Source organism: Nanorana parkeri, unplaced genomic scaffold, assembly GCF_000935625.1.
Source record: "Nanorana parkeri isolate BGI_ZX_2015 unplaced genomic scaffold, ASM93562v1 scaffold526, whole genome shotgun sequence".
Taxonomy (NCBI): Eukaryota; Metazoa; Chordata; class Amphibia; order Anura; family Dicroglossidae; genus Nanorana; species Nanorana parkeri.
The window spans coordinates 624718-650019 of NW_017306794.1; the positions used below are offsets into that span (position 1 = coordinate 624718).

The window sequence follows — 25302 nt, forward strand, 5'->3', positions numbered from 1 at the left end:
TATTACTCCTCTACAACCCCCCTCCCAACCACGTATATATTACCCCTCTATAACCCCCTATCCAGATATTTCTCACCCCCTCTACAAACTCCCCCATCCACATACAGACCGACATATCTGTACCCAGCTGCTGCTGCCGCCTCCTCCTCCTCTCCCCCCTCCCACGCTCGGACTTACCCAGCCAGGGAGTTGTGTGCACTCACTGCAGGGGGCGGGGCTTGTGACACACACGTCTCCTGTGACTCACCTCCCCTCCAGCCGCCTGTTACTATGGACGCGGCCGGGATGGACGCGGCCGGGAGGGGAGGTGAGTCACAGGACCCGCCCCCTCACTGTGAAGCCCGTCGGCAGTGCGGGGCCCTGCGGCCCGGTACCATTTGATCCACGGACCGGTACCGGTCCGTGGCCCGGGGGTTGGGGACCATACCCTAACTTCGATATATCTGTCTCCCTTGCTCTGATGAGACTTCAGATATGTACCAGTTTGCACCTACCCACACAGGCAGGTGCTGCACATCTGCCTGAACTGGTCTGGTTTGCCATAAGTAGCGTCCTTCTCTCCTTTTGTTTTCTGAGCAGGGCGCTACTCCAGACTTGCCTTTGATAGGCGGTAGGAAATTTACTCTTTTTGTTCTGCTATCTCTTCTCCCTTTTATCTTGCTGACACTAATCTAGCCCTTTCATCCCTATCCCCCCCTTTTTTCTCTTCTCCCTCTCATGACCACTCTTTGCAATCATCCTAAAATGTATATTCTCATTTCCAAACATTGCTCTCCAGCAAACCTCAAGTTGAAGTTTGTTTCTATCAATGCCCAAGGTTTAAACATTCCCCAAAAAAGGTCTCGGCTGCCACACAATGCTCATGCCCAAAGGGTGCAGATCTTGTTTATTTAGGAGACACCTTTTGAATCGGGCTCTATTCATAAGTTATCCGATTATAGATAGCCAACGGCCTTTCATTCTACCAACCCCCTACAAAAAGGCGAAAGAAGTTTCTATTCTTTTTGCTAGATAGGTCAAATTCTCCCTTGAAGCAGAGCTCATAGATCCAGAATGTAGTTTCATTTTTCTTAAAAGGAAGCTTCCCAATAGGCCGATCACCCTGGCTAACATTTATTGTCCCAACAAACTTCAACCTTCCTTCATCAAATTATTGATGGAATTTTCTTCTGGACTCTTGGTTGTGGGAGGTGATTTCAATGTCCCTTTAAACCCGACTCTTGATTCCTCCTCCGGATCTTCTTCTTTAGGTGCCCATACATCTGCCGATTATCGTATGATAAATCGCGGTTGAACCCGCGATCGTACGGTAATCTGCAGGTGTATGGGCAGTGTGCGACCGCATATACTGTAAGGTCGTACGACTTTAGTCTTCCGAGCATGCGTACGATTTTCAGCGGGTTGGTAGCGTGCTCGAATGCGCAAGCACACACTGCCCGCTTAGCACTGCAATCATCGGCAAGCCCTCCCCTCAGCAGAGGGATTGCGATGATCACAGGTACGATCTGCCTGTCTAAGATGGGCAGATCGTACAAAATTTTAATGACCTTACAACCATCGCACAACGAAAGTCGCGCAATGGTTGTAAGGTGTATGGGCAGCTTTAGACGTTCAAAGCCCTCCCGCACATCAAACAAAACCTGTCCTACACTAGATTGGACTACTTCTTCCTTTCTCAGCTGGATTTAGCTTACCTACATTCAGCATCTATAGAACCTGCTCTGCTTTCCGACCATACTCCTATCACCTTCACCCTAGTATTTCCGTCCCAAGAACCTCACTCTAAAGAATGGTGTCTCAATCCTTCCCTTCTATGCGACCCGGCCATTACCGACCCCTTACAGAAATCTCTGGATTAATTTTTTCACGTAACTCCTCACCCTCGATGCCAAGCATGGTTACCTGGGAAGCACATAAGTGTGTTATTCACGGCAATATAATTTCCTGGTCAGCACATATGAAAAAAGGTGTCAAGCACAAATAGCTGACCTCACTAGCCAAATACGTTCCATGAAACAAATGCAGAAAAGATCTTTAGCTCGCCATGACCTACAGTCCTTAATTCTTTTGCGTACTCAACAGAAAGATCTAATTGATTCCAAGGTCAAAAGGGCCTTTGTTCTCTCCAGACGGTTCTATTATGAATATGGCAACAAATGTGGCAAATTATTAACTAGAGCCTTTTGAGCCAAACGTGCTTCCCTTAAGGTAGACACTATTCGTGATAGACAAGGATCCCTGTACTCCAAATCGAGTGATATAGCTGCCCAATTTCGTTCTATGAGCACCTCTACCACATACAGAAACCCCCCTTATCTTCGCAGGAGGCACTTAATAGACAACAGCCCATACAACTTTTTTTTACGGTCTATGACTCATTCACGTCTTTCTCCTCAAAAGGCTGCATCTCTAGAAACCCCTATTACAACTCAAGAACTGGAACTTGCTCTCAAGCAGCTAAAGCCTAGCAAATCTCCTGGCCCCGATGGCTTTTCGTCACAATACTATAACACTTTTATTTCTACTCTCTCTTGAAATGTCCAAACCCCTTTTAAATCACTGACGGAAAACGACCCTTGTTCCTCTCTCTTACTCCTTAAACCACATATCTCAGTAATACCGAAACCCAGCAAAGACCTCTCCTATTGCGAAAGCTACCACCCTATATAACTCTTAAACGTTGATGTTAAACTGTATGCCAAAAGTTTAGCCAATAGTCCTCTCCCCTTCATACCCTCTCTTATTCATCTAGATCAGGCGGGGTGTATCCCTGGCCGAGAGGCTCGTGACAACACTACTAAAGCTTTCAATCTGGCACACTGGGCCTCCTGTAAGTGTCTTAAATGTTTCTTCCTATCCACGGACGCGGAAAAGGCATTCAACAGATTGGTCTGGGATTATATGGAGGCTACCTTACAAACTTACGGAATTGAACATTCTATGCTCTCTAGGATTTTGGCTCTATACTGTGATCCTCAAGCCCGTGTTCGGGTCAATGGCCTTCTGTCGGATGCCTTCCCCACCCGCAATGGAACCAGACAGGGATGTCCACTTTCTCCTCCTCTTTTTGTATTAACCCTAGAGCCCTTCCTCCAGTCTATCCCTGAAGACCTCGCTATACGAGGTGTGTCCATTAAGCATAGGGAACACAAATTTAGAGCGGTCGTTCAGGACTTGGAGAGGATTTGTGACCCCCACCATGGGCTGTTGTGTGTTGGACATCTTTCGAGGACCCCGACTTGCTTGGGCTCATTTTCGAACCTGTTTAGGTCCAACTGGACTTGTTTGCACTGAGTGTGATTTTTGGTGCTTTTCCCTCTTCCTTCCTTTTCCTTTCCTCTGCTTGTTTCCCTCTTTCTCTCTCATTTCCAATGGCCTAGGGGTTTTATGATTGCACATAATTGTTTACATTCCTATTGAGATCCCAATACTGGTTCCCACCATGAGACGTGTACGTATCCTTACCCTTAATGTTTCAACTCGCCAAATAAAAGGACATTGGTGTTCTACCATTTCCATTGCTTGGGGGTGGACCTAATATGTTTACAGGAGACCCACTTCTCCCCTTCGTACTTTGGCCGTCACTACCCCCAGGTTCATTTGGCTAGTGCCATAACAAAACATAGAGGTGTCCCAATTGCCTTTGCTAGATCGGCTCAGTTTGTGTGTACCGGGGAGATCAGAGACCCAGCTGGGAGTTATTTGCTCCATTCGGGACTGCTTCATGACAAAGAAGTGACCATAGTCACATATTATGCTCCTAATAGGAACCAACTGCCATTTTTGAACCACCTCTTGCAATTGATCTCTCTACATCAAAAAGGTACTACTCTGCGGGGACACTAACTCAGTACTATTTCCCTTCCTGGATCGGTGGGACTCCTCCCCTGCGTCTCACTCACGTTCTCCCCCATTAAGCTCTTTTTGCTAGACACTCACTTATTGATATCTGGCGAGAATTGCACCGACGAGGATTATACCTTTTATTCTCATCCCCACAAATCATTCTCTCACATTGACCATATTTTCCTGTCCTACCCTATGCTCTCCTCCCTCACCACAGCTTGGATTCTCCCCATCTCCTGATCTGACCATTCTGCCGTTATGATATCCTTGTCCACATTGTTGGCCAGTGGTATTTCCCCTTCTTGGTCATTTAATGATTCCCTCTTCTCCGATTCTTCTTTAAAAGACTTTCTCCAATATCACCTTATGGATTACATTCACTTGAACTATGTCCCGGACACACCTGCATTGACCATATGGGAGGTACATAAAGAGGTAATGAGGGGACATTGCACTAAAATGTCTATCCTTAGAAAAAAAAAAATAAAATAAGAATATGCTAACCGTCTTTGTCGCCTCGAACAAGAGTTCTATGATCACTGTCTTCTCTACCAACGTAAGCCTACTCCATTGAACGACTCGGCTCTAGACACTGCTCGTAGGTACCTTCATTTACATCTCACCCACCACACTTTAACACTCTTTCCACTGTCATTGGAAATACACAAAACTTAAAGCATTTAGGGGTCATTCTCACTAACAATTACTCTACCCTATTTGACGCTAATCATCCACCTCTCCGTCGTAAACTCCAAACCTTGCTTTCTATTTAGTCCACATATTCCCTTTCATGGTTGGGACGTATTGCGATCACTAGGATGTCCTATCTCCCTAAATTGCTTTACCTTTTATGGGTGCTTCCAGTTTCATTGCCTCTTCACTCTCTACAAGTTTTCCAGGGCCAAACTTTTACGATATATATTTGGCAGGGTCGTAGGCCAAGTATCTCCAAGTCGGTTTTATTTCAGCCCCGGATGGGTGGTGGCTTAGGGGTCCCCCACATTGCGAAATATCAGGCTGCTCAAATTTCCCAACTTACCAAACTGCATGCAACTATCAAAGTTCCTTTGTGGGTTGTATTGGAGGCCATCGACTGCGACCCTCTCCAAATCCACAAACTCCTTTCGCTGCCTCCTAGAGATAGGCGATCTTTGACCAATCCCATTACTCTGCACTCTCTACGGGTGTGGGATGGGGTCAAGTTTTCTGGTGGTTTGTCGTCATTCCACTTATCCAGCTCTCCTTCCTTCATAACCCCTTTTACTCCTGGAATGGAGTCACCCTCTGCCTTCAGACATTGGGAGACGGCGGGCATTACTCAAATCTATAAACTCATCACACCCGCTGGCATTATGTTTCCACAACTACGTTCCTCCTCCCGCTTTCCGGCATCTGAAACTTTGTTACCTACATGCGAAACATTTTGTCACCACCTCAGTTAGTCTTTCTGGGGGCTGTCCTCTGTTGACTCAATTTGAAACCAAATGCAGAGACTATTCACACTCGCCGGGCCAGATCTTCCTCCTATACGCTGCTCTTCTCTCAATTGGCGCTCCCTCTACATATAACTATATGAGTAGTTCGGCAACCGACCTTGGGGTAGAATTATATGAAGTACCCTGGAAACAGATTTGGGCTACCATGAAATCATGCTCTCTTAATTCCACTGCAGTGGACACTAACTATAAGGTCCTGCTTCGGTGGTACATGGTGCCCAGTCGCCTAGCTCATGCCAAACCGGGAAACTCGCCTTGCTGTTTTTGCGGCTGTTCGACACAGGGCGATTATTTCCATATTTGGTGGACATGCCCAATTGTCCAAATATTTTGGTCCCAGGTGAACATTCTCCTTAGCACTAGTATCCAGAAAAGCATCGCCCTGACACTAAGCGAAGCACTGCTGAACATCAGGCCGAATGATCTTTCCAAATGCGAATTTCAGCTATCAACGCACGTGCTTAACTTAAAACCGCCAAACATTATATGTTTTCTGAATGCCAAGACCCTATAGAATAAAATGGTGGTAGTTGCAAATTTTTATGTTGCGCAATATTAGCGCAACTCCTTATTAAACCCCAAAATTTCGCGACAAATTTAATTAAATGCCCCAAAACACAACAAAATACCCATTTTCTTAATGAAATATAAAAGATGAGGTTACAACGAGTAAAACGATACCCAACATGCCCAGTTTACAAATTGCGTGCGTCCATGAAACGGCGAAAAACAGCAGTACCCCAAAAAGTCCATAGAAGACGCTTTAAAAGCCCCCACAGGTCATTAATTTAGAGATACCCCAAAATACTGGCCCTAGAATTATTGCTCTCACTCCGGCGTGCGTCGTTTTCATACGTAGGCGCACCCGACGCGTGTTTACGTGGCGACGCGCGTGCTTACGGGGGACTTGACATTTTTTTTTATTATTATATTTATTTCATTTTAAAAACTGTTTTTTTGTTGTTTTTTTTTACTTTACTTTGACTGCTATCATCTTTTCTTAAAAACAATACAGACTAATTATTTTAGGCCAATTTCTTTATGATTATGGAGAACTTTAATTTAAGACTGTTTTAGAACAAAAAAACATTTGCAGTTGGTTTCACACAGTTGTCATGAAACTACAAATCCGATCATGCATCTCCCTCTGGGATCATTTAACCTATTCATGTTAGCAGGGGAGAATTGTAACTCTATTACTGCAGTGTACTGGAAGTGTGTGCTATGGATCATTTAACCTGGTACACACTTCCAGAACACTGCAGTAATAGAGTTACTTGCTGGTGAGGTCGTAGTCGGCGCTGTGCGGGAGAGCAGCGGCGAGTCAAGTTGGTCCGATGGGGGAGCTCCAGGTGGGGGTCCTAATTTAGCTGGCCGGCGACTGCCCAGAGGTGCCGCAATGCCCCAGTCTGTAGGTTACACAGGGAAAGTAATGGGATCACTATTTTATCTGTATTTTTTCATAAAGGTAATGTCACAACAACAAAAAAAGTAAATGCCTGTCTGCCTTTCTATGCAAAGTAACATTAGAGAAGAATTCATAGCAATACAAGTGTCACAATACTTGCGGTTGGTTGTGTTGCCACATTTAGGGTACCCTCCGAGGTTTGACTGAAAGTCCTGGAACTCAAGAGGATCCTATTTGATCACTGGCCAGCTTCTACTGGTACTCTTTGTCTTAAGGTACACTGTCCCTTTAAGATAAGCAGGAGCCCGAAGTCCAGGGTGAATTGTTTAGTAGTTAGAAGCAGTCAGCTGAGAATTCAGTGGGAGGATTGGAAACAATAGGAGACGGTCTCTGGTATCACAGTCTGCAAGGCTGACATGCAAGGACCGATCAGTGTGGAGGCAGAGCAGCGAGTAGAGCTGTCGGTGAGAGGGAAGAGCAGAGCGGTGACTCATACTCTGCAACCGAAGGAGACAGCCGACGGGGGAAATGATCAGCGTCTGAACTTATTACTGAGACGCCGGCCATTTCAAATCCCGCAGCTTTATTCCGACAGCTAGTGACGAGTGGCAGCGTGACGCTGAGGAAGTGGGCGGCGCCGAACGCCGCTCTGGGATCGTGGACGGGTAAGTATCTTACATGCAGCCTGAAGGTAAAGAAAAGAAAAAAAATAGCGCAAGCTTCGGGGCATTTTGACAAGTACAAGTACTTGTCAAAATGCCCTGTATCGGTCCCGATACCGATGCTAGTACCGGTATCGGAACATCCCTAGCAAAAGGGGCCCAAATCAAGTACTGAGTACATATGCATGCTTATACTTTTCAGAGGTCCGATATTGTTCTATGTACAATCCTTGTTTTATTGATTGCATGTAATATTCTAATTTTCTGAGATTGTGGATTTGGGGTTTTCATGAGCTGTAAGCCATAAATCATCACAATTAGGACAAATCACGGCTTGAACTATCTTGCTTTGCATGTAATGAGTCTATCTCATATATTAGTTTCACCTTTTAAGTTGCATTAGTGACATAAATGAACTTTTGCACGATATTCTAATTATTCGAGTTTCACCTGTATATCATCTGTCAAAAATAGGCTCCACTGGCTTATGATTAACGAGTTTATCTATTAAGCTATTGAAGTGCGATCTGCACTTCAATAGCTTATTTCCAGTGTAAAGGTGACACTGGGGGTCTTTTGGACCCCCACCATCACCTTAAAGAGTACCTGTCACCACCATCTGCTATCACATGGGGGGGCTTGTAAGCCCCCCCCCATGTGATAGCAGTCAAAGTAAAGTTTAAAAAAAACAGTTTTTTAAAATAAAAGAAATCTAATAATAATAAAAAAAATGTTAGAGTACCCCGCCCCCCCGCGCGTCACCACGTAATCACGCATCGGGTGCGCCTACGTATGAAAACGACGAACGCGCTACACATGTTGGGTATGGCCGCGCACACCGGAGTGAGAGCAATAATTCTAGGGTCAGTATTTTGGGGTATCTCTAAATTAATGACCTGTGGGGGCTTTTAAAGCGTCTTCTATGGACTTTTTTGGGGTACTGCAGTTATTCGCTGTTTCACGGACGCCCGCAATTTGTAAACTGGGCATGTTGGATATCGTTTTACTCGTTGTAACCTCATCTTTTATATTCATTAAAAAAATGGGTATTTTATTGTGTTCTGGGGCATTTAATTAAATTCCATTGTAGCCCCACAAACTGGCATGGCAGAAATGTTTCAGCAAAGATTTAGTGAATTGCTTCAGGAGAATGCACACAAATTATTTTCATCGGATGTTGAGGAAGAAAGCAAATGTTACACAGAGGGAGGGGACAACAAAGAGGAAGAATAACTTGCCAGTAAGGTTCCTGCAGCAGCAGCTACCTGCCAAGAGAGCTACAGTGATGAGGAGGTTGGGGATGATGAGGTGGCAGACCACACCTGGTTGCATATGAATGTTAAGGAAAGTGAAGGAGAAGCGCAGCGTCAGCGAGGCAGGATGTCATGCAGGGGCAGCTTAAAGAGGTGTGGAGGGACAAGCAGCCTGTCACGATACCGTGCATGATTGTCCCCACACCGCATGCAGGTATCTATACAAGAGAACCAATTACATGACCACACCAAACAATGCATATGAACGGTTATTTTTTAGCTGCACCAAAACATCACAACCATAAAACACCACCCGCAAGTAACATAAAAATAAAAGTAACAATTACACCTGGAGACAACAGGGCAAACCCTGGGGAGCAGAACAAGAGGGGAGCCACTGATCAGGAGACCTCAGGGGTAAGGGTCAGGAGACAGGTCCAAGTCAGGGTTCAAGGCAAGTACAGGGAACAGGGTATGGAAACAGAATATGGCGACAATATTGAGGTACAGGCCTCAGTGCAGGGAAAGGTTAAATACCCTCCCAGATCAGCACCAGGTGGTGACTAATTGCTGGGAGACACCTGCAGGTGAGCACTGAAACTGCAGGAACAGGTTCCAGCTCCACAGTGTCATCTGGAGGTGCTCCAGTCTCTGACACTGCCCTATTCTACCAGAGGGCCCAGCTCCACAGAGTAGGCTATTGAAATCCCTAGGTCTGCTTAGAAGTCTGGGCCTTGTTTCATACATGTGTATTAGGGGTCGTAAATCTACCAGTAATTTTAGTACCACCTGTACAAGGAGACACATGGCTGATCACCACACAGATGGTGGGAGCAGCATGTCAATGCTACTGGGCGGAAGCCAAAAGCCTGCAATCCTCTTCCTTCCCACCCTATCTTTCCACCTGTTCCACCAGTCCACAGAAATCTCTATCTTCAGCCACTGCAACAACTGTGGTCTCAAGTGTTAGGCATGGGAGTCTGACAAGGGCTTTGAGAGGAAAAGCTTATGGCACATCAAGTGGGTTAGCATGCAGCCAGGCTTCAAACGCAAAGACTATAAACCACACCCTGCCCTCTCGTTAGCAGGCAGGTGTCTCTTCCTCAGCTGCAGGAGCAGAAGAAGAAATATACATCATCAGACATTGTATTATCGGTAATATTGATACATTTAACCGATACAGATAATTTTAAAATGTGGGAATATCGGACCGATTATCGGTAGATCCGATTATAGGTTGATCCTAGTTGTCATCATTTAAAGAGGAAAAAAGCATTTTGAGCGGTGATGAGATGGCGATCACCAACAGGATGTCTCTTGTGTTCCTGCTGGAGCACGCACTGAGTGGTGTATTAGGTTGGGCATGACAGGCACAACGGCAGGAGGAAGAGGATAATTTCTTGCTGTCTTGTCTGCTTTATCCCTTCCCTGTGAAGCAGCATCAATCAGTGGAGGAGCATGAGGAGGAGAGCTGGGGTGGCAAGTAGCAAGGAGGAGGGAGAAGGACATGAGGCGGGCTTCTAGGGGGTACGTCACCCCTCCTAAACATTGAGAGTTGTGCGCGTGGCGTGAGGTGGTAGAGGACATTGTTGCCCTCTGACATCCAGGACCCAGGTTCCTTTGCCTCCAGAAATTTGTGTCAGAGGGTGACAGGATCGCCCTTCATGGCCTACATGCCTCCAATACTCATGATGATGAAAGGAGTAGCAGCATTGGGGGTGGCCACTTAAGTGTTTAGGTCCTTCTTCACGATGCATTGCCAAGATCTGGCTGCTGACAGCAGTCACAGGCAGTGCATAACACATATGATCAATGATTATATGGGGTCAAGAGTGGATGTGTAGAATAATTGTAAAGAATACCACCAGCACTCCGAAATATCCTAATAGAATAGAGTGCTGGTGATATTCTTTACAATGATTCTATGCATACAGCGGTGCCATCCGCAGTAATTTCAAGCACCCTCCCCATTATCTGGGATTTCCGGTAAGGAGTGCAACAAGAACCTTAACATTTCAAGAGTGGATGTTGACACCCTGACAATGGATGACCCACTTGACTACTGGGTGTCAAGGATAGACCAGTGGCTCGAGCTTGTCCAGCATGCAATCGAGCTAGTGACCTGCCCTGCGGCCAGTTTGTTTAGAATGGGCATTTAATGCAGCGGGTATGACAGAAAAAAAAATCTGCTTGTCCCCCGATACAGTTGACTAGCACACCTTTATAAAAATAAACCAGTCCTGGAACAGCGTTGAGTATCATACCGCTGCAGCTGATGTGACCAATTTTGTCGCTGTGACATTTTTTTCTTAGAATCTGGCCCCCAAACCACGAATATAACATACAGCATTACCATCTACAAACTGCTGGCCTGCCATCCATTATCGTCTCTTGCCAACTGCTGCTGGTCTGTGTTCATTACCATCTCCTGCCACTGCTGCTGGCTTGCCATCCATTTCTGGATCAAAGGTGCTTCATCTCTCCCTCTTCAAAAGCTGGGTCTAACATAATGAGCTGTCCATTTTTCTTTGAGGTTTTTTTGTTTTATTTTTTAAACGCCTCATCTCTCCCTTTTACACTGTTCCCCAATCAAGCTGCTTTCATACTCTCCAGCCATTATGCTATATGTCTAACTATTGTCTCTGAATAGTAATTTTTATTTATTCAGAACAACTCATTGTTTCTGGGATGCAGTGTTGTGGTTTTGAAGTGTTTTTGTGCAATCTGGACATTTTATTAACCTCCCTGGCGGTATGATTATGTCAGGAATTTTGTACCAAAAGCGGTACAATTTTTTGCATGGAAATTTGGTGTTATGTATTGTAGGCCTGCAATTCTTAGTAAATCTTAGGAATAACTCACCTAAATCTGTCCAAACAAGAGTCCAGTAGACATCCCAGGAATGATAAAGTTTGAAACACGAAATAAAAAAATTATAATATAAACAAGGTGAATGTCACTTTTCTCTGCAGTCCCGAGTCTGGCTCGGGGTTACCGCTCCTGGTATGGAAAATTAACCCCGAGCCAGACTCGGGAATACCGCCAGGGAGGTTAAACTTTGTAGACAATAGAGTGCGGTACTGCCCTAAATGAAGTTCACCAGCTATGCTATACTACAAGTTTTGCTACTATGTGGCAACTTTTATGAATCTGAGGGATCAAACTGTATTTTAAACTTTCCAATAGCTGTTCTGTCCACTACTTCAAACACTATTGTGAGTATAACGGCTTGTTAAAAAAAAAAATTTAAGGTAACATTAGCTTTATGTAAGTCAAGGAATAATGCAAAACGTAAAAAATGTATTACACATACAAATGATGTGATGCCAGGATACAGTGTCACTGACATGGTTCCCAAGAACTGGAATATTCTACAACATCACATATAGGTTAAAACAATCTCTGCAGCATGTAATTTAAATAACTTGTGTTTATCCCATGTCACCCTTAAAGTCACATTAAATGGGGGTGGCATCTCCCTGCTGAACAGTATTGCTTGTATTTATTCCATTATTTTGCATTGGTATATGTCGCCCAGGACATGGCCAGACTCCCCACTTCCTTTGTTAGACAATCCCTTGCCTATTAGCTTTGAAAATGAAGAGACTTCAATGAGGTTTGCATTAAAGCTCACAAGTTGTGAATTTCTAGCGCAGCCACAGACCGCATCTGCAGATGGTGCCTGAGCATGTTTCCCACAATACTAATAAAGACAAAGGAGGCAGCTTTTATGACAAAGTATAGGGAAACACTGCTTTGCATTTGACCACTGTCCATAAAGCATCATCAGTTGATTATTATTACTGTCAGTCTCTTCACTGAAGCTGTCATCATTAGCCCAAGCAATACTATATACCAGGGGTGCCCACAAGGTCGATCGCGATCTACCAGTCGATTGCGTAGCGATCACTGGTAGATCGCCATGTCCTCTCCTCCCGCCGCTTCTCTGGATCTCCCCAGCGGGGATCCGAGAAAAAGTGAAGGAACCGGCGGCGGGGGAGGGCGGAGGACGGAGCAGCTGTCACACAACTAATGCAGAGCGGTGAGGAGAGAGAGACGCTCGGCCAGGATCTGACAGCCGGCGCCTCTCTCTCCAGTCACTGCTCGTCCGTTCTGTCACAGCGGCTCCGACAACCCCAAACGGCTGAAGTGCTCTTTCACTTCTCGTCGGATCCCCAGCTGCCTCTGCCCGGGAGAGCAGGGGGGATGCAGAGGAGAAGCAGAGCCCATTTGTGCGTGGCCGAGTGGCAGAGGATCGGTACATGTCAGTAGTATGTACCAATCCCCTGTGCAGGACAAACACTGGAGCGATCGGCTGATCACTCCAGTGTTTGTAAATAACTACGTTGGTAGATCTCAATGCGCTCGTAATTTGAAAAGTAGATTTCCAGACGAAAAATACTGGGCGCCCCTGCTATATACCAAGCAAAATGACATCATACTGAAGGTATCTTCAAAGTAAAAACACATCAGCAATTCATGTATGTCAACATTTGTTATGAATAAGTATAGATCATAACTATGCTCCTGTAGAAAGTGGATTTTTAAACGGAGCTTCTAAACAGCTGGAACCTCTCAAGTGTTCAAAACAGCATAAATCTATTAAGGAGGAGTCTACACATCCAGTACTTACCATTTCTGAGGAACTCTGTACAGAAGCAGCTGGCTTCACAGTAATTCCTAGTCTGTGACACTGGAACAGATGTAATGTTCCCTGCTCTTCCAGTGTCAGCACTAGTGCTCAGCAGTGTATTTGTCAGTACATGTACAAGTTCTTTTAGGATGATTTTCATGCACTGAGGTCCCGCAACCAGTCCATTTGCTGGGAAGAAAAATGGCTTCAGGTGATGGGCAAGCTCATTTAAGTCTGAGAGATATTCTTGGTCATCCCGACAACCATAAATTAATGTGCCATTCTGAAAGAAGAGATGGATTGATGAACATATCATATTTTCAGAATTATACATTAAAGGCATAAAAGCCATGTTACAAGATCTTAACAGATAACACAATCAATGAGATAAAAAAATAATTTAATCTGTGGCTTACCAGACAGAAATTGAAGCATATACCTTAAATATTTTTAAGTTGTTTTGAGAATCCTGAAGTATACTCATCAATGCAAAATGCATCCTTTGCTTATGTCTGCAAAATCAAAAATGTAAGTTTTTAGACAGCTTATATAGACAAGATGTATCTCTTACTCACTAGCAACTACATCTGCCCACCTGAATTAGTTAGTCTACCAACCTGCTTCAGTCAATGTTATGCCACATAACTCCCGTTAGCACATTCACCACTTACAGAAAAACAGTAAACAGCTAAATAAATAGGTTACCATTGCAAGTGTCCTGCTTAAAATGCTAACTGCCTGGCTGCCATGCTGATCTAGTTGCATCAGAAGTTACTTTAAAAGCCACTGATTGAGGCAGTCAAGTAAGAGTGAAGACAAACCCCAGATATGCATACTTACTGAGGGTTTGTTGACTTAAATATTGAAGTCATTGAAACAGTGGGACAGTAAGTCACACAGTTAGGTCCGGAAATAAATCTGACTAGGACAAAAGTTTCATAATTCTGTCTCTAAGCCTCCACAATGGATTTGAAATGAAACGAGGTGCAATTTAAGTAGAGACTTTTTTTTTTGATTCAAGGGGTTGAACAAAAAAAAGTCATATGAAATGTTTAGGAATTGCAACCATTTTTATACACAGTCCCCTTATTTAACCCTTTCGCTGCCAAGCCCTCCGAAACATTTTACAATTCAGCTGGCCAAGCCATTTTTCCCATCTATTTGATTTTCAACTGCTGGGTTGCTAGCGTTTGTAAAAGACCCCCCAAACCATATATTTTCTGAAAGCGCAGGCCCGGTAGAATAAAAAGATGGTGATACTAAATGTGTAGGCTGTGCGATAATTGCGCAAATGTTTCTCAAATTAATATTAAATCGATAAAAATACACAATTCAATTGATAAAACACACTAAAATCAGTATCCGTACACAAAAAAATATTTTCTGACTAAATCTGAAAGATAAAACTGTATTGAGTTAATAAATAACAAATATTAGCAAATTTGTAATTGCGCCTTTTTGCGAAAAGTAAAAAAAATGAAGGTATGCAAAACTGTAAATAAGCGACTTATGTTAAAAATTGTTCTTACGCTGTGTTGGTGTTGTGATAAAATGATACCGGCGTATATTTAATTGCAACACAAGGTATCACAACGCACGGCAATGCGTCACAAAGCTTTGCCATGCGCTGCCACAGTTAGCTTCGTTTTTTTTTAAAGAAAAAAAATAAAGAAAAAAAATCATGGACTGCGATGCGTTCTAACAACTCACTGCAGCGCATGTGCATGGCGTACACCACGATATGTGTATGTTATGTGGGGGGATGGAGGGGTTGTGCTTTTTTTTTTTTACACATTTTATATTTAACCTGGGCATGTTGGGTATCTACTTACATGTCGTAACCTCATCTTTTATATTTTACAAAACAGAAATGGGTATTATATTGTGTTTTGGGGCACTAAATTTAACCTGAGTGCATTTTTTACAAAGTTTGAGTTTGATAAAGACTTGTGCTTATATCGCGCAACATAAAGATTTGCAACTGCCGCTATTTATTTCTACAGGGTCTTGGCTTTCAAAAAAATATATAATGTTTGGGGGTTTGAAGTAATTTTCAGGCCTAAAATGTGGATTATAACGTGTACAAAAAAACAAAAAATGGCCTTGGCAGCAAAAGCGTCCTTAAGGGGTTAAAATACCAACAAACAGACCTTTAGAAATGTTTAGTAATGACAATCTACAAACACATACTTATAGATAATTGCAGGCTTTGTATTCTTTGCATACCCTATTTCTCTTTTCTTCCCCAGTCTTCTGAGAGTGGTCATGTTTACTAAGAGCAGATTACTAGCTCTCCTATTATTTCCTGGATTTCTGGCACAAGTGACCAGGACATGTGACCAGGACATGTGATCATGCACATCATCTCAAGGGAGGAAAATGCCTTTCTGAGATCTCATAAGATTACACATGAGATTTCCCAGCAATGCTCTGCTGATAACAGGGCAATCCCAGTGTGCATTGCTTTGCCAAACTAAATTAATTTTCCCCTACAGAGCAGGAAGTGAATGCTCTGCAAGTGTATGTATTTCAAAATCACAGCATTTTACACCTGACATGTCTATGTTATTATTAATATCATACAAAGAGGAATGCATTGGTAGAATTCGATTTTTGAATGTAAAGGTCCAGTTTACGTTTTGTCCTCAGCAAGTGAAATGCAAGCTCAATCAGGTGAATGACTCAGTCATTGCAAAATATTCCACTTGTTTGCCTTAAACTCCTTGGTTGCTTTCACAGTATGTGTTGGGTCATTGTCCATCTGTAAAGTGAAGAGCTGTCTAATCAACTTTGCTGAATCTTAGCAGACAATATTTCTCTATATACTTCAGAATCCATCCGACTGCTTCTGTCACATCATAAATAAACACTAGTGACCCAGTGCCTTAGGAAGCCATGTATGCACACTGCCTCCACTGTTTTACCGAGGCGGTGGTACGCTTCAGATCATGAGCCGTTCCAAGCCTTCTCCATACTTTTTTCTTCCCATCATTATGGTACAGGTGGATCTTAGCTTCATCTCTCCAAAGAATGCTGTTACAGAACCAGGCTGGCTTTTTAGATACTTTTGGCAAAGTCAAATATTGTTGAGGCTTACGAGTGGTTTGCACCTTGTGGTTGACCCTCTGTATTTGCTCTTGTGAAGTCTTTTCTTTATGGTGGACTTGGATAAGGATATGCCTACCTCCTGGAGAGTGTTCTTCACTTGGCTGTATGTTGTAAAGGAGTTTTTCTATTAACATGGAATGGATTCAACGATCATCCACCACTGCTGTTTGCTATGGAACAACGGGCCTTTTTGTGTTGAAGACCTCACCAGTGCATTCTATTTTCTCAGAGTGTACCAAACTGTTGATTTGGCCACTCTAAATGTTCCTGCTATCTCTCTGATGGATTATTTTAACTGGAATCTACTCCAGACCATTTACCTGCTTAATTGATGATGAAACAACAAAGGAATAGCCCACACCGTTCTATGAAACAGCTTTTGAGTCAATTGTCGAATTACTTTTAGTCCCTTGAAAAGAATGGGGACTATATATTAAAGAGATGTAGTTCTAACTGTAATTCCTAAACCCTTCCTCCAATATGGATGTGTATACCCTCAACATACAGCTTAGAGACTGCACTTTAAGCTCAGATTCTTTATTTTAACTGTAACTTGAATTTATTTAGGTAAACAGCCAAGATAACAAAACTTGTTTTAGTGTCCAATTATGATTAAGTAATTAATTGTATACCGATTTCACAAAGAGAAGTCAGCAACGGCAGCCTTCATATTTCTCACTGCACAATATTCTTTTTTAAACTATAGAGAACACAAGTGGAGAAGATAGACTTCCATGGTCGACTTTCTAATGTCTATAGCTGTACTGTCATTGAAGGAGACTTTGGAAAGGAGGATATCTTACCACTGCAGTCACCATAAAACATTACAAACCAGAAAGTGATTTAAACACGCCGAAAAGAACAATTATTAGTTTTGGACAGATTGGAATATACCGACAAGATCCGTTTTACATTTTGTCAAGCCAAAATTCAACACGGGAAGAGAAACCTATTAGATCCTGCTAACTGAAAAGCAACAGTGGTGAACCCCTCAGGAACTCACACCAATGTTGCCCTTCTAGGTCCTAACATAGACGTATAATGAAATCAAGTTATGTGCCTCCAACATAGTTGAAACGATCAACTCACCTAAGTCCCTGTCTTTCAACATCTAGGCTTAAACAACCATGCTCTTCAAGCTAGCAACTTAGAAGCCGGTCAGAAAGATCTTGTAGACACCAAGAACAGAAGAACCATGTGCCAAGTCCTGTGTGAAGAACTCTGTAATCATGTTGCGCCAATTGGACCACCTCGAAAGAACCTTCATGCAAAATGCAGGGAGTACCTACTATGAGTCCAAAGCAGTTTAAAAGAATTCTGCAATTTCTAGAGTTTTTTGCTGCCATGTAGGAAAGAGAGTTGGCTTCTAGAGGTTCGGAAGACACATGAAGTCAATCACAAAGTTAAGCGTCAATAGACCAACTCCTAACAATACTCCGCTCATGGTAACAGATAGTGCAAGTATGCCACAACTATAAATGCGTCAGGACTTGTACCAGAGACCTTGGCAAATACAAGCAAAGTAGATGCCAGACCACATTGGTTGGTATGCGTCCTTAATATCCATGGAAGCCAGGAAGTTCCCTGAATGGGGAGAGACTGCAACCAAGCAAATCCACTCTGTGCAATAATGCCAAACTTTCAAAAAGACACACTTTAGGCTAGGACGAAGCAAACCTCTTCCTTTTCACTTCACAGATCTGCCAATCTTAGGAAAGGTAGACAAAAGGTGAAGAAGTGTTCCGGGGCTGTAATTAACCATTTTGTATCCTCTGGATACCATCTTGTGAACTCATCAATCTGAAACATGTATTTTGGAAACAGCCATAAATCCACCAACTTGTGAGAACAATGTGGGGGCTAACTTTCATGCTGTGTTGAACTTGTTGATTGGCTTGGTAGACTTACTTTGACAGGAGTGTTTTGGAGCTGACTTTATAAAAGGATTTGAAGCACTCTGTCAGAGAATTGTGAACACAAATTGCACCTATAAGTCACTAGGGTAAAAAGGTATATGTACCATGGTGACATTTTTGATGGTCTCTTCCAGCATCATTTGAAAGAGGCAATCACCCACAAAAGGTAGGTCTGCGAAGGATTTCTTAGAAGCATGGTGTGCTAACCAATATTTGAGCCAGAGGTTACTGCAGAGATACACCCTAGATGTGGATAACTGGGATAAAAAAAGATCCCATGTCTAATGCCATGTTGCAAAGATATTTAAAACCTTGCATCTTCTGATCAGTCAAACTAAGGAGGAGGGGATGGCAACTGTTACCTCACCAGGTTCTGGCATAGCACCTTTGTTCATTCCTTAATTGTCTGTGCAACCAACAAGTCCAACAACTGATGGATCAGGGGTCCAGCAGTGAAACACCAAAAAAAAAAGTCTCACCAGTAAGTTAACTCAGTGTCACTTATCCAGGGAGTAGCAAAGAACTTCCAGTAAGGGGTCCAGGCTTCGGTGGCCAGGGGAAAAATACTGAGACATGCAATTTGAGGAGCACCATTCATATGCATTCCAAAATACAAGAAACTCAGACATGCCTCATCTATGTTTTAACCGGGCTCTCCACGTGGAAATTGATTTAGGCTACCCAAGTCCCTAAATGGAAACAAATTAAGTCCACATGTGCTCGAAGGTAGAACTGGGGAAACTACTAGGATATCAAACTTGGCACCCAAACAGCTGTTGACTAAAGATCATCAACTCAGGAAAAAAAAAGTGCCTAATACTCCATAGAAGATCCTTGAACCGAGAAGCGAAAGGAGGGCCTTCCTTCCTCTGAGCTCAATCATGCCTAATCAGGGGCCAACACCATCACTGTGAGTAACAGGAGACGGATTAGGCAAAAAGGGGGGGAAAAAAAAGTATGAAAGAGGGAAAACAGTAGCATACGGAAATAAAGAGGGGGGAGGGTGGCAGCCAAGGGAGGTGTGGTAGGAAGGGAAGGCAATAGGGATGGTCCTTCATGAACACACCAAAAGAGTGTTCTCAAACTTGGCAGGACATCCTCTACCCCTATACGTAAGTTTATATTAAGGAAGCGCTTTATTAACGGCAGCCTCCCACATCCCTAGGGTTGGGGGGGATCAGTAAGTTTCCACATCAGAAGAACCACCCTTCTAGCATAGAACAAAGAATAGAACAGAAAGGCTCGCTGATGTTAGGAAACATTAAGATAATCCAGAATGCCCAGTAAGACGGCTAATGGGTCCAACCCTAAGGCCAACCCACGTCAGCGCATGCTGAAGTGCACAGTATGCATTAGTCGCCAACTGTCTGCAGAGTCAATAGCTACAGACCTCCAACTTCGTGTGGCCTTCAGATTGGCACAACAGTGCGTAGAGAGCTTCATGGAATGGGTTTCCATGGCCGAGCAGCTGCATCCAAGCCTTACATCACTAAGTGCAATGCAAAGCATCGGATGCAGTGGTGTAAAGCACGCCGCCACTGGACTCAAGAGAAGTGGACACGTGTTTTCTGGAGTGATGAATCATGCTTCTCTGTCTGGTAATCCGATGGATGTGTCTGGGTATGGCGGTTGCGGTTGCCAGGAGAACGGTACTTGTCTGACTGCATTGTGCCAAGTGTAAAGTTTGGTGGAGGGGGGATTATGGTGTGCGGTTGATCTTCAGGGGTTGGGCTTGGCCCCTTAGTTCCAGTGAAGGGAACTCTAAAGGCATCAGCATGCCAAGACATTTTGGACAATTTCATGCTCCCAACTTTGTGGTAACAGTTTGGCGATGGCCCCTCTTTGTTCCAACATGACTGCGCACCAGTGCGCAAAGCAAGGTTCATAAGGACATGGATGAGCGAGTTTGGGGTAGAGGAACTTGACTGGCCAGCACAGAGCCCTGACCACAACCCGATAGAACACCTTTGGGATGAATTGAGACTGCAAGCCCGGCTTTCTCGTCCAACATCAGTACCTGACCTCACAAATGCGCTTCTGGAAGAATGGTCAAACATTCCCATAGACACACTAATAAACCTTGTGGACAGCCTTCTCAGAAGAGTTGAAGCTGTTATAGCTGCAAAGGGTGGGCCAACTCGATATGGAACTCTACGGACTAAGGCTGGGATGCCTTTAAAGTTCATGTGCGTGTAAAGGCAGGCGTCCCAATACTTTTGGCAATATAGTGTGCATCTGTCTCTAGCCGAGATCATCATAGGGAAGAACTGTTTGACACCCTCAGTCCAGTCATCCTCCGTCAACCCAGGGATATCCCCCCCGCCATCGCTCAAAAAGGTGGACATAAATAGGAGAATCTTCCCAACATTCTACTGAAGGTGTCAGGGTTCCACCCTGACTTCACTGGTTTGCAGCATTCTGGCTTGCCTGCCATTTTACTCACCTGTGTTTTCTTCTTTGCCTGAGCAGACTCTGGAACGTTGCTCACTACTCCCCGGTTCCCTCTTATGGCCAGACAGGAGAGCATCATCTGAGGGAGTCAGATGGGAGTTTCCTGTCTCTGAGTGATGTCACCCCACTCACTATATTTAAACCACTCAGTCCAGTCTGACCTTGCATGGTCTTCCTGCCAGTGCATTCCTGCTGCCCTGAGTATCCCGATTCTATGACCCGATCCTGGTTGACGTTCGCCTCTGGCTCCTGCTCCTGGCTTGTTCCTGACAACGCTGATCTCTGTGTTCCTGACCTGGCTTGGACGACTACCCACTTCGGCTCCTGACTCTGGCTTGTTCCGGTTTATGATTCGGCTTGCGCCTGTGGACACTGTTCTTAATAAATATTATAACTAGCACCTTTCGCTTGTCTGGTTTTCATTGTGCTCTGACAGCAGGAAACGTTCAATCCGGTTAGGGGCCAATGTAACGGGTTGTCTAAATTGAGCACCAACAGCATGTCTGAGCTGTAAATACCTAGAAAACTTATATTAGAGTGCGTTAGAATCCAGCAGGGATCCGCGAGGCATAACATGTTTAAGTGTTTTTATCCGACCATCTGAGGGTCGGGAAGGGAGGCAAGGTGAGGAAGCAGCGGGTTACCCCACAGATGGGTATGTGGAGAGAAGGTATCCACCTCACCAATACATGTCCTCATCTGCTTCCAGACCATTAGAACAGTCTGCATGGGGGTGGTAATAGATCTCGGACCCCAATACACTAAGTTGCGTAATTCAGCATAAGAACCCAATATTGCTGCCTCCAAGGTCACAGCCAGATTATCAGGGGCCGGGGAAATCACCAACAGATGGAGACCAGGACTGCTGCCCAATAGCATTTCTGAAAACATGGGAGGGCCAAGCCCCCCTAAGAAAGCGAAAGTTGGAAAGTAGCCCTAGATATTCTGGGTGTACCCCCGGCCCACAGGAAGGAGGATATAGCACTATCGAGTTTATTTTAAAAAACTGCCTTGGGAATCAGAACAGGAGACTGCCTAAAAAGAAAATAACTTGGGTAAAAAAATAATTTTGATAAGGATGACCCTGCCCACCAGGGACAGGAGAAGGAACCACCAATGTGCACAGTCGGATCAGATTGCAAGGTACCGGGGCCACGTTATCCGGGACAAATCCCGTTGGATCTCAACTCCCAAATATTTAAACCGCATTACCCATCAAAGAGGAGGAGATTACAGGGAGGGAGGAGAACTAACAGGGAAAAGAATGGACTTGTCCCAGAGTATCTTAATCCCAGAGTACTCCTCAAACTCATTGATAATCTGCAAAGCCGCAAGGAGAGAAGTGTAGGGTTCTCGGAAATAGAGCAGGGTGTCGTCAGCATACAGGGAAACTTTTTCCTCTAGACCCCCCAGCAGCAGGCCCCGAACCTGTGCTGAATCCCATAAACAGGATAGCAAGGGGTTCCAGGGCTAGGGCAAAGAGACCAGGGGAGAGGGGGCAACCCTACCGTGTCCCCTGAAAAAGGCCGAAGGATCACCAAAGGCAAACCGTTAACCCTAACCCAAGCCATCGAGGCCGAATATAACATCTGAAGCCACCGAAGGAAAGTTGGACCGAACCCAAAATTTGTACAACACCGACCAGAGGAACGCCCACTAGACAGAATCAAAGGCTCTCTCGGCATCCAAGGAGACCACCACTCCATTAGAGCCGAGCCGGCGACCACCATCCAAAACCGTAAATAGCCTGCGGAGATTGATATCCATCCCCTTGCCCGGCATGAACCCAGACTGGTTTCCATGTACTAGCTGAGAATAACATTATTCAGTCTCTGAGCCAAAATCTCCGCCAATAGTTTTGCATCCACATTAAGCAAAGAGATTGGCCTGTAAGAACACAGCACAGGGTTCCTACCGGGCTTAGGAAGCACCACCGCTACTGCTTCAGCCATAGGAGGGAGATGGCCGTTCACCAGGGAGGCTAGCAACATGTTACAAATATGAGGGGATAGAGTCTCTGAGTAAGTTTTATAAAATTCAGCGGGGAGACAGTTAGCCCCCGGGATTTTGCCCGACCAGGGAGGCCATAGCCACTCGTACCTCTTCTACTTTGAGGGGGGCATCCGAATATTCTTGTTCCTGTGGGCCAAGGGAGGGGAAATTCACCCTATCTAAATACATTCCCAGAGAGGGCATACTATAACCCACTTTAGAGGTGTAGAGATTTTTATAGTAGGAGGCAAAGAGAGCAGCAATATCAGTAGGAGGCAAAAGAGGGCAGTCCTGAATAACTACCCCCTGGTCATCATGAAGCTGAGCCACCCCTGTAGTATCCATATTCTCCCGAGCCAGCCAAGCCAGAAGACGTCCACTTCGTTCCCCCTGCTCAAATAAATGCAGAGAGCGATGAAGCAATCATTTGAGTATCCCCAGTAGGGCAAGAGATTAAGTTCCCTGTGCGCCACCTGTGGGCTAGAATGAATAAGTGGATCTAGGGTATCTATATAAGTCGACTCCAACTCCGTCAGCTGAGAGGTCAATTGTCTGCGAACTCTGGACACAATAGTCTGATGGTGACCACGTACATTAGCCTTAAAAATGTCCCATACTATATCAGAAGGAGCCAAGCTCGGGTTAGAGAGCCAATCATGACATAGCTCATCCTCCATCAAGGACACCACCCTATCATCCGTCACCCAAAAGCGGGACAGCCTCCAGAGTGCCTGAGAGTCAGAGCCAGTCAAAGAGATTTTAAGAAGAACAGGACAATGGTCAAATATACCGCTGGGAAGAAGAGACATCCTGAACCTTGAATAGAAGAGTCATTGACAAAAATGAGATCAATGCAAGATAATGAGCGATGAGTGGCAGAGTGACAAGTAAATGCTCGCAAGGTAGGGTTTCTCCAACGCCATGCATCCTTGAAACAATATGCCGCTGCCCACCCAGAACAGAACAAAAGATTGACCCATGGACGGATGAAGTCCATCCATGGAAGGGCAAGGAGTCGGATTAAAATCTCCCGCTATAATGATCCGTCTGATAGGCCGCTAGCACAGGAATCGGGGAATGCAGGACCGAGACATCAGCAAGTGGGGGCAGATAAAGGCTACTCAGAACCACATTGACATTTTCAATAACCGCATGACAAACAACATATCTACCTCCTGGGTCCAGCTTGAGGTCCAGCAGCAGGAAGAGAAAAGATTTGTGCACCAGAATGCTGACTCCTGCTCGCATATGTAGAGTAGGTAGCATGATAGTAGCGACTCAACCATGCCCTTTTCAGACTAAGCCCTCTACTGCCCACCAAATGAGTTTCTTGTAAAATACAGACATGAGGGTGGTGGGTCTGTAATAAAAAAAAAGCACAAAGCCCGCTTAAATTTGGAATTGAGCCTGCATACATTCCACAAAAGGAGATTAAGGAGCCATTAAAATGAGAATAAATAAAAAAAGAAAAAGGAAAAGGGTTAAAATGTACCTGCCGCTAGTTCGAGCCGGAACCAGAAAGCAGCACCAACAGTAACCGGTTATCTCCCCTCCAACCCGATCACCTCCCCCAACACCCCACATGGTATCAGGTAGTGCAATATGAGATACAGTGCCAGTGAAATACAAGAGCCCCAAAACTTTAAGGGAGAACATGTCAGTGAGATTACAGGAAAGGATCCCAAGGTATTTGATGGAGGTGTGGGACCACTGAAAAGAAAAATTTTGTTGCAAACTACTTAAAAGTAACGTGATGCATGGTTAGATTGAGCGCTTCAGACTTCTGACCATTAACAAGAAAATTGGAGAGTTTGTCTTATACTTGGAGTGCTGAAAGAAGATTCGGGATGGATACGTCGTCAGGTAGAAAAAATAGGATTTTGGTACTCACCGTAAAATCCTTTTCTCTCCATTCATTGAAGGACACAGGGAACAGATCGGAGATCATGTACTGTAGGGTAATATCGCCACCTGCAGGAGAAGGACGCTAGGCACAAAAAAACTAAAGACCAATTACAGCCTAGGGGCGGCCCCTGCCGGTGGCCAAACCCCCCACCTACTGAGAAGTCTCCAGTTTAGTAACAAGCAGAAAAGGAGTACACACCCACATAGAGGGGCGGGCCCTGTGTCCTTCAATGAACGGAGAGAAAAGGATTTTACGGTGAGTACCAAAATCCTATTTTCTCTCCCGTTCATTGAAGGACACAGGGAACAGATCGGAGATCATGTACTGTAGGGACGTCACAGAGCAGTACCAAAAAAGAGGGGTGGGCCAACAGAATCAACAAACCCAACTAAACAAAAAAAAATCCCCTCAAACGGCCGCCTGCAACACTTTGCGCCCCAAACCAGCATCCGCAGATGCCAAAACATCCACCTTATAAAACTTGGCAAAGGTGTGAACAGAAGACCAAGTCGCGGCCTTACAAACCTGAGAAACGGAGGCACCATGACGAAAAGCCCAAGATGCCCCAACAGCCCTTGTAGAATGGGCCGTAACAGAAAAAGGAGGCTCACGCCCCTTAATAGCATACGCC

At 44.6% G+C, this 25302-nt stretch overlaps 1 protein-coding gene across 2 annotated transcripts in view; it reads right to left on the reverse strand.

Moving 5' to 3' along the window:
* IPPK (inositol-pentakisphosphate 2-kinase) overlaps positions 1 to 25302 on the reverse strand; it is a 325056-nt gene that overhangs the window by 132691 nt on the left and 167063 nt on the right. For both annotated transcript variants that reach the window (XM_018561475.1, XM_018561474.1), the window contains 2 exons: positions 13738 to 13810; positions 13299 to 13581 (listed from right to left, as the gene is read on the reverse strand). In XM_018561475.1, coding sequence (XP_018416977.1) covers positions 13299 to 13581; positions 13738 to 13810 — 356 coding nt within the window. The remainder of the gene's footprint in view (positions 1 to 13298; positions 13582 to 13737; positions 13811 to 25302) is intronic.